The sequence below is a fragment of the Bos indicus x Bos taurus genome, chromosome 13 (genome assembly GCF_003369695.1).
Source record: "Bos indicus x Bos taurus breed Angus x Brahman F1 hybrid chromosome 13, Bos_hybrid_MaternalHap_v2.0, whole genome shotgun sequence".
Lineage (NCBI taxonomy): Eukaryota > Metazoa > Chordata > Mammalia > Artiodactyla > Bovidae > Bos > Bos indicus x Bos taurus.
Window position 1 is genome coordinate 17,245,557 of NC_040088.1, and position 10,216 is coordinate 17,255,772.

The 10,216-nt window shown below is 50.0% G+C and overlaps 1 protein-coding gene across 1 annotated transcript; it reads left to right on the forward strand.

Annotated features, from left to right (window-relative positions):
- Positions 1-783: 783 nt before the first annotated feature.
- Positions 784-10,216, forward strand: GHRH (growth hormone releasing hormone). The gene is made up of 5 exons (XM_027558154.1): positions 784-856; positions 5,075-5,175; positions 5,443-5,547; positions 7,787-7,906; positions 10,078-10,216. Exons 2-5 carry the CDS (start codon positions 5,096-5,098, stop codon positions 10,091-10,093), a joined length of 321 nt encoding a protein of 106 aa, XP_027413955.1. The 5' UTR covers positions 784-856; positions 5,075-5,095; the 3' UTR covers positions 10,094-10,216.

A 10,216-nucleotide genomic window follows, 5' to 3' on the forward strand; every position in this document is an offset into this window, starting at 1 on the left:
GGTCACCGAGGCAGTGATGGATGGACACAGGAGGGCAGCAGGCGTCTGGACGCTTAGCTCAGAGCTATTTCCCCTGCTCGACAGCAGCCGTGTGGGAAAGCACGGCTTCTGCCTCCCACACTTTCATGCCATTCTTGAAGATTCTTTAGCATTAGGCTAGAGAAATCCGAAAGTACAATTCTCCTAAGACTTCTCATTCCTTGCCTCTCACTCCATACCCCTCTGAGGCAGCTGTCGACTTTGGCCACCTCGACACAAGACAACGATGCTCCCCAGGCCAGCTGCCTACACCGGCCTGTGACCGCAAGAGGTTAGGCCAAATAGAGGACCATTTTGATAATTGGGCGACAAGGGAAATGGCAAACAACTCTCCTCACTAAGGGGAGAAAAAAACACTTTCGTCCGTAAAGTTGACTGTCGTCAAGTGAAATAAAGTTGCACACGGACAAAACAAGATTATGTGAACTTTTTAAAAGGCTCATTTAATTTCAGAGAGTAAATGAACCCTTGGCTGTCTCACTGTTAGGAGTACTCCAGTTATTAGATGAGCAGTATTAGACGCTTCCTCTGGGAATAATGTTATAACTTCTCGCTCTGTCCTTTCTCTCCAAGATAAAGTTTGATATGAATCTTCATTTGCAAGGGGCAAAACCTCTCTCCCCTATTAGGTTTTGTCAGTGTGATGCTAAAAATGATCCTTTGGCGGACTTGTGAGTAATTGACCCTCTGACGCTAACAACGCCCAGGCAAATAAAGGTATAATTGGTGGGAGCGCCACGCAGCCGCTGGAGCAGACGCCGAGGCCTGTGGAGCTGGAGCGACCTCTCACTGCAGAGGAAGACCTGCCACCTTGGAGGTGAGCGGGCAAGGGGCGGGGGGTGGCCCTGGGGGCTGGACTGGATGGGAGTGAGAACATTGAGCTGCTCACCAACTCAGAGGCCCCACGTTCAAGAGGCCCACTGCCATCCTCTCTGCCCCTGGACTGGTGAGTACATTTGAGGCCCCTTGTTAGGGGCTCGGGAATATGCTTTGAACGGTGGGTACCATTTTGAGGTTGTCTTGAATGCTTGAACCTCAGTCCATGGGGTAGTAGCAGCAGACAGGTGCCAGGTGGGCTGTCAGGGGCAGATGAGGTCTCCGTGCTTTTTCAAGGGTGTGCCAGGTGGGCTTCCAGGACAAATGCATCACCTGGCAAGATTCTCCTGTCAAGCACGGGATTCTGCCATGGACTACAGCTTCCCTGGTGGCTCAGATGGTAAAGAATCTGCCTGCAATGTGGGAGACCCAGGTTTGATCCCTGGATCAGCAAGATCTCCTGGAGAAGGGAATGGCTACCCACTACAGTATTCTTACCTGAAAAACCCCATGGACAGAGGAGTCTGGGGGCTACAGTCCATGGGGTTGTACAGAGTTGGACGCGACTGAGCGACTGACACTTTCCAAGTGGCTGTGCAAATCAGTACCTTGCACTGATCACTCAGAACTGATTCAACGTAATTGCCTGGAAATTGATAATATTTTGCTTTCTTGTGCAATTGTAGCTGTGCGCCTTACTTTAGGTTTTAGACACGATTATCTGCCCTTGGAGTACTCCATTACCCCCCGTTTGTCTCTCAACCCAGCATTCAATGATCCTAAAGTATTTGTATCTTTTATCACAAGCCGCCTCGAACCCTTTCTGGAAGAAGGTGAGGTGTTCTTTTGAATGACCATTCAAGATGCTTCTTCATGAATAACTTAGATCTCCTTTGACTTGGAACACTAGCGGTGAAACAGTTTATAAAGTGAATCAGGACATCATTGCTTTAGGGTTCTTAAATTACATAGCAGAAGATTTAAAAGAGGTAAAAGATTGTTTGTTTTTTTTCCAGAAGTTCAAAAGTGGCCTTGCTGGTTTTGTACTTGAGACCTTACCTCTGTTGTTAACTGAAAGTTTGTCTGCAGAATTCTTGGAGCATTCCTGGCATGAAGTCTGGCAAAATGTGCCAACTAATGTAGATTAAGTGCCCATTTATCCTGAGTCCAGACGACCTCAAATATATCTAATCACGGAATTAGTTTGTAAGCATGGTGGAGAGCTAACTGATACACATAATGACAGCCGATAAATCCTAAAATGCCTTCAGAACCATCCAGGAGGTGTTGATGGTGTTCTTGGACTCATGCTTGATTTAATTCAGTGAATTCTAGTTTCTTAGACTCGCCCTGTGGAAGCTGTCTGCCACGACCACTTTTTTATTCCTAGCGGCACAATCTATCCTCATCATACCAGCAACTGGATGATTCTTGTTGTTTTCCCTCTTTGTCCAATGGGATTTTGTAACCCCGTGGAGTAGCTTATCACTGGTCAGAAGTTACAATGGTGTTTTGACCCATCCCTGGGGTACGTGGTTTTGGGTGAATGTTGTGCTTCTTGGTTGACCAGATTATGAGGTTGCCCAGCCTCCCTCTGAATGATCTGGGGTTACTGGCTTTCCTGTGACTTGACTCCCAAAGTCTGCCAATCTCAGGTTATTTTCAGCTCCCCAAACCCCTGCTGTGCACAGGGACAGGCCAGCCAAGCAGGTGTTCCTGTCTGTCCCCCTTGTCTCCTCCCCAGAGACTCAGTAACAAAGAGCAAACGCTTTCAGTCTTCTCAGAACTGCTTTCCATGTGCAGGGGATGAATTCTGGAGCGCCACCATGAATAGGGAGCCCTGTGAATAGGGGATTGTATCAAAGAGGCTGCCGCGCAGAGCGGGAGGCCCATTCTAAAGTGCCCACTCTGCGACTAATTTGATGGAGGACCATGGAAAAAAAGCCCTTCTCTCTGGGTTCATTTCGTTGGCTGTCTAAAACTAGAGCTCGTGATACCTGCTCCCGAGGGTGAGTGTGAGGGTGGGCTGTGAGGGACAGGGGGGCCCAGGGGCTGGGAATCCCTGGGAGAAGGGGTAAGCGTTGGAGAGGCTGAGATGGCGCTTAGGCCAAAAACAGGGGTTTGGGCTTTGCCCTGGAGGGAGTGGAATGCCAAGGGCTTCTGAGAGGTGAGAGAGGTGATTGCGAGCTTGGATGTGCTCAGGTCATTGAAAGAGCAGCTGGAAAGAAGGCAAGAAAGCCCAGACTGCAGCTGGGAGACAGAAAAAGTAGTGGTCATGTCAAGGAGACCCCTTTGCTCCCAAAGATCTCCCTGTTTAGGAGACTCCAGCAGAGGAGCAGGTCTAGAAAAGAGAGATGGGTGTGATAATGTGTGATGAGGACAGAAAGCTAAAGATCCTTGGTCTGGGGAGCCAAGGTCTAAATCAGGTGCAAAACGCATCTAAAGGGCTCATCGTGTGGTTAAAGGTACAGAAGGTCTGGGAGGCACAGCTGGTGGATGTCAAAGGCGAGGCCATGGTCTCATCTTTTCTCTAGCCCCGATCCTTACCAGAGTGGTAAAAGCTTAACAAATATTTGCAGGATAAGGGGACTTGGACTTGACACAATGGGAAAAGCTTCCAAACAGGAAAAGCTGCCTGGAAGTAGGACACACTGGCTTGGAGGTAGTGAGCTCCCTGTCACTCACAGTGTTTGAGCTGAAGCTGGACCATAGGCTGTTGGGGGGAGGGGGATGGAGGGGAGCACATCAAAGAGGAGGCTCGCATTTGAGATCTGGATGGCTGCTCGCTCCCTCCAGCTCTGGGGGTGCAAGGGTCTCAGGCAGCAGTGAACAGTCCGCAGGGATGCTTCCTGGGATCTCAAGGCCTCCCGGGTTTAGTCCAGATCCCAGTGTCTGGGAGACGGAGGGTGATACCCTAAGAGGAGAAGTGAGCCCAGGGATGGAAGTGGATTCCTCCTGGGCTGCCCCACCTGCCAGAAATCCCTTCTGAGCAGGACCTGCCGGAAATGGAGACACTCAGGGAGATGGTGGGCCGTGAGTTGTCTCTTGCCCTTTCCAGGGCCGGCCAAGCATCTGGAGGGGTCTGTATGCCCCTAGAGGGGACATCTGGCTGACAGGGGGGTGCCTCTGGGAGATGGGAAGTCCTGACCCTGAGGTGACTGAGTCTCCCTGAGCCCAGCGGTTTCCACCCCGCAGTCTGGGTTGATAGCAGAGCATGGCCCTAGCAGAGGCGGCTCTGTCCCCCGTAGACTATTCTTCCTAATTGCTGAGAATGGTGTCAGCAGGCCCCCATTAAGAATAATTACATGATCTATGAGATGGTTCTGCCACCGGGCTCCCCAGGTCCCTGGTCTCTTCCAGGGCTAAAACTCTTAGACAAAATCTAAACTTCTGGAGCAAGAGGCACAGCCATTCTCCCTTCCCTCCAACTCCACACAAGACAAGACAGCCTGCCCTCTGAACAGGTCCTCAGAGCAGAGGTGCGTGAAGAATACCCCCTGTGCCAACCACTCACGTCAGCCGCCTCATCTCAGTTCATGCTCACATGACCCTAGGCAGTAGGTCCAGTTATCGAGTCCATTTTGTGGATAGAGAAACTGAGGTCTGGAAAGGAGAAGCCCCTAGTCCTGGGATGCACAGCTAGTGATGACCAAGCCTGGATGTGAACTTGGGTTTTTCTGACTCAGAGCCTGAGCTGTCAGCTCCACTCAACGCTGTCAGTGCCACACTGGGCAGGGGAGGACTTAGGCAAATATGAGAAGCTGTTTGCTCCTCCCCCACTCCAGTCTTCTCGCCTGAAGAATCCCCACGGACAGAGGAGCCTGGTGGGTCGCAAAGTGTCAGACGCAACTGAATCGATTTAGCACACATTATTATATTATTCGTTGCTGAGGCCTGAGTCCCACGTAGAATGCCCTGTAGGAAGCGGTAGTTTCACCATTGTCTTTCATTGTATGTTCAACCCTGTGAGGTCAGCGGCATAGCCTTATCATGACCATTTTACAGATGGAGAAAATGAGGCCAGAGTTTGTGACTGGCAGAGGCAGAACTTGAACCCAGGTGTGTCAGACTTCGAGCCTGCTCTGTCTTCCCTACCCCACAGCTTCCAAAAGACAAGGATCATAGCTCTCACGGACCAGGCCGAGGGCCAGAGCTAGCAGAGGGCATCTCAGTGTCTATGGCTATGCCTGACCTTTTCTTCCTGTCTGTCATTTCCCAGGTACCAGCACAGGGGTGAAGGATGCTGCTCTGGGTGTTCTTCCTCGTGACCCTCACCCTCAGCAGCGGCTCCCACGGTTCCCTGCCTTCCCAGCCTCTCAGGTAAGCAGTTCTGAGAAGAGAAGCAAGAGAGGCCCTTTGAGGATGCAGACTCGAGCTGGTCCCCAGCTGGGTCCTCAGGCAGCCTCCCTTGCTCATCTCTGGGAGGGTGGCAGACTGAGCCCCAGAGAGGTCACCACCCAGCCCTGGTTCCAGCCCTCTCTGGGGACGAGCAGGGCAAGAGGCGACAGAAAGACCTCACAGAGACCAAGTGAGCACAGTCCCCTGGGCCTCCCACCCCACCCTTTGACCTCTGACTCCTTCTACTAGGATTCCACGGTACGCAGATGCCATCTTCACTAACAGCTACCGGAAGGTTCTGGGCCAGCTGTCTGCCCGCAAGCTACTCCAGGATATCATGAACAGGCAGCAGGGGTGAGCCAGCGTTCTCGTGACTTCTCCCTGCACCCTCGGTTCATCATGATTTGGAGGAACCAAGTCTGGTGTCTTCGCTTGCACAGCAGCTGTCACTTCTGGACTTGCCAGGGCAGAAGGGCTCCAGTGTCAAACCTTGTCTTAACCCTTAACTGATAAGTGATCATTGAGCATAGATGCTTGTCCCTGAGTTGGGCTCCAGTAGTAACACTGACAGCAGTCACCACTTGACTGACTCTACCAGAAAAAAAGACTTTGCACTGGTTCATCAATATACAACCTGGCACAGTGCATAGCAAGCCCTTGGCAGTGTCAGCCATTATGCTCAGGTTCTTATGTGCTGTTTCCAACAACTTTACAAAGGATGTCCTCTTACCCCCATCACACAGAAGTTACATTAATAGCTTCTAAAGGACACACAGCAATGAGTGGCAAAATTAGCATCCAATCAGCCTGACTGCCTAAACATGTTTTAATTTTCATTTTGAAAAAATTCCAAACTTACAGAGAAGTTGCAGAAATAGTACAAAGGGCTTTAACATGCCCTGCTCTAAGAGTCAACAATTCCTAATATTTTTTTACTATATTTGCTTACTCCATATCTGGGGCTTCCCTGATGACTCAGTGGTAAAGAATCTGCCTGCAATGCAGAAGATGCAGGTTCCATCCCTGGGTCAGGAAGATTCCCTGGCGGAGGAAATGGCAACCGACTCCATTATTCTTGCCTGGAGAATCCCATGGACAGAGGAGCCTGGCAGGCTACAGTCCATGGGGTTGCAGAATCAGACATGACTGAGCATGTATACACACACACACACATTCTCTTTCTCTCTCTCTCTCTCTCTCTCTCTCTCTGCTGCTGCTAAGTCGCTTCAGTCGTGTCCGACTCTGTGTGACCCCATAGACTGCAGCCCACCAGGCTCCCCCGTCCCTGGGATTCTCCAGGCAAGAACACTGGAGTGGGTTGCCATTTCCTTCTCCAGTGCATGAAAGTAAAAGTGAAAGTGAAGTCGCTCAGTTGTGTCCGACTCCCAGCGACCCCATGGACTGCAGCCTACCAGGCTCCTCTGTCCGTGGGATTTTCCAGGCAAGAGAACTGGAGTGGGGTGCCATTGCCTTCTCCATTCTCTCTCTCTCTCTCTCTCTCTATATATATATATATATGGGTAGATACAGGTCTAGACATATGTACACAAACTCAGGTATGATTATGAGTATTATTGTTTTGCTGAACCATTTAAGAGTGAATTATAGTCATCATGACCCTTTATCCTTAAGTTCTTTTGTGTGTCTCCTCTAATAGCTAATCAAAGGATACTCTCTTATATAATCACAGTATAATTATCACTTAGAGTCCATATTTAAATTTCACTAGTTGTCCCAAAATATCCTTTATAAAAATTTTAAAATATTTTTGGCTGTGTGAGGTCTTAGTTGTAGCACGCAGGCTCTTCCATTGTGCCGCGTGGACTCTCTGGCTGTGGCACATGGGCTTAGGAACTGTGGTGCTTGGGCTCAGTTGCTCTGTGGCATGTAGGATCTTAGTTCCCCCATCAGGGATTGAGCTCATGTTGCCTACATTGCAAGGTGGATTCTTAGCCACTGGACCACCAGGGAAGTCCCTGTAACAATTACTGATCTTCCTCATCCAGGACTCAGTCCAGCCCCAGGTGGCATTTAGTTTCTTTTAGTCTGGATCAGTTCCTCAGTCTTTATGACACAGACATTTTTTATTAGTAAAGGGCAGTTCTTCATAGAATGTCCCTCATATTGGGCTTGCCGGGTGCTTCCTCATGAATAGATTCACATTATGCAACAGAGGTAATGCGTCCTTCTCGGTGCATCCTGCCGGGAGGCGCGTGTTGTCCAGTTGTCCCATTGGTGATCACTTGTAACCCATTGGAACCCATTGGTGATGGTAACTTTGATCACTTGTGTAACACGACGGCTGCCAGGTTTCTCCTCTGTTAACATCTTCTCCTTTGTGCTTAATAAGTCATCTGTGGGAAGATATTTTGCAAATGTGTACTTCACAGCCTATAGTCTTCACTCCTATACACACTGCCTTCTTAAACGCTGCTGAGTCTAATTCAGCTGGGTGCAAGAATCTATGCCAGATATCGCAATAGGCCGAGGGATGCACCCCCGCTCTGCTCCCTTTGCCCTGAACTTTCCTAGGCCTCCTCCACTTCCTACTCAAACAGCAACTTCTGTTGTTCCTCTTTTTCTAATCAAACAGAGAGAGAAACCAGGAGCAAGGAGCAAAGGTACGGCTTGGCCGTCAGGTGGACGGCGTGTGGACAGACCAACAGCAGATGGCACTGGAGAGCACCTTGGTGAGCCTGCTGCAGGAGCGCAGGTGGGAATATGTGTGTGTGCACAAGTGTGAAGGTGTGCACAAGTGTGTATTGAGGGACCTCAGAGGCTTCTGTCCCCAAGGGTAGCCAGGAAAAGGACTTTCCTCCTCTCCAAGAAAACTGGGAACGAGGTCCGTTCTTCCATACATCAAGAACCGGAAGAAGGGGGGACATGTGTGATGGAGTCTGGCTCTCATCCACTCCTGTATCTCCAGTGGAGCCAGAGGCCAGCCTCAGTGTCTGTGTCCAGAAATGTCCCTCACTCATGAGTCCTGGGGATAGGACCCAGGAATCTGAATTTGAACGAGAGTCCCAGGGGACTCTGATGCTCCTAGTCTGAGATGCATGCCCTGGATCCCTTGCCAAGTTCATCAAACTGTAAAATCAAAGGGAGACCAGCCCCTCCCAACACCCTTGGGTAGAGGACTGTGAGTAGTGCTTGTGAGAGGGAGAGATGGGAATGAGTCGCTCCCCAGCTCCCTGACCCTCACAATCCTAGGAGGAGTCAGGGAAGATCAGGAGTGAGTTTTCCCATTTTACAGAGGAGGAAAACTGAGGCAAAGAAGAAGAAGTAGCTAGCCCCAAGTCAGGGACTAGGCAGGCCCAAGACCTGCCTTTCTTCCCCAGAGCCCTTCACACGAACTCCATTTCTTCAAAACGACACGACTGTTTGCAGAAACTGTGCTGTATTTTAGAGCCCGATTTTTGAACTGTGAGCACAACCATGCCCCAGCGTGACTCTGCCAGACACCTCCAGCCCAAACTATTAAGCAAATCCAGTTCCCAGCAGAGTTCTCCGTGTGCCCCCTCGCCTTCTTCCCAGCCTGATTAGACACCGAGAGCTCAGAGATCTGGCCAAGTATTGTCCTGGGGAGATGCAAGCCGCAGCAGGCGGACAGGCAGAGCGTAGCAAAGGTGAGAACCAACCCCGGAGGCAGGATGGACACCTGAGCCCCAGGTCTGCTTGTGCAGCCAAGTCTTTGCACACAGCCAGTCATCTTCCCCGTTCCCACCTCTGTGAAGGGAGCAGATTTGCTCCAATGACCACCAAGGTCCTGGAGGATAGAATTCTTTTTTTAAATAAATGTCCCTAGAGAATAATGCCTCCCCCCTCCACACCGTCCCAGCCCCGTGCCTCTCATGCTGGGATTAGGTCACTATTCACCTGCTTCAGGGCTCCCACCAGGCCCCAGTGGGGTAGAGTGGCCCCAAGGAGGGCCACGTCCTAAGAATGCAGGCTTGGTTCCTGCAGGTTAAAAGCTAGAGGCTTCACAGAGCTGAAAGTCCTAGAGCGGCAGGAAGGCCCCAGAGGTTGCCCCAGCCATTGTTCCCCCTCCAGCTCAACTGTTGCAAATCCCAGGACATGAGGCGGGGGCGGGGGGGGGGGGGCGGTGCTGAGAAAACAGAACTGCTGAATGAATTCTTACATTAATACGTTAAGAGTAGAATGATTTGGCAGTTAGCAGCCTTTCATACCCACCATGCTTTATGTCCATATAACAGTCCTCTAAGTTAATAAGTTCAGGTTTCTCCATCTTCCCAGCTCTTAAAAGTCATCCAGGGACTTCCCTGGTGGTCCAGTGGTTAAGACTTCACCTTCCAATGCAGGGGGCATGGGTTCAATTCCTGGTCTGGGAAATAAGATTCCATATGCCTTGTGGCCAAAACATGAAAACATAAAACAGAAGCAATATTGTAACTAATTCAGTAAAGTCTTCTAAAATGGTCCATATAAAAAAAAATCTTAAAAAACAAAAAGTCATCCAAAGATGGCCAGGCTCTGGGCTGAGGGGATGGCCATGGATGGGCCAGTCTTGGTTTCTGCTCTCATGGAATTCATAACACACTGAAGTAGACAGAAATTAAACAAGTACGTGCACAGTGGATTATTTAATTTGTGATAAATGGTAAGGGATGTGGTGAACGTGTGTGCTGGAAAGAATGACCTCATCTACCCCTGTTTGGGAGTTAGAAGTGGCTTCTTCAAGGGCCAGTGATTGCCCAGGCTCTCAATAGGAGTGGGTTGGGAGAGCTGGGGCTAAGACTGAGGTCATCTTGGGAGTCGGTCAGTCTCAACATTGGAGTCACGGTCACCCTAGTTCCAAGTGTCCTGTCCTACCTTGCCTTGGTTTCGGTGCCCCCAGACTAAGCTTTATCTTTCTTTCTGCAATAGGAATTCCCAAGGATGAAGATTCTGCCTCTATTTTCTGCTCCCTGCAGCTGAGACACAACTGCATCCGGTTAATCCTTTTAAATTTCTGACCTACTTTTTCCTTTATAAATACAATAAAGTTCCCCCATACTGGTCTGCA

Bases quoted from the DNA above. Each gene is read 5' to 3' on its own strand.
- GHRH (XM_027558154.1), top strand. From the start codon at position 5,096: ATGCTGCTCTGGGTGTTCTTCCTCGTGACCCTCACCCTCAGCAGCGGC. The intron at 5,176-5,442 runs GTAAGCAGTTCT...TCCTTCTACTAG, and splicing joins CTGCCTTCCCAGCCTCTCAG to GATTCCACGGTACGCAGATG. The intron at 5,548-7,786 runs GTGAGCCAGCGT...CTAATCAAACAG, and splicing joins ATCATGAACAGGCAGCAGGG to AGAGAGAAACCAGGAGCAAG.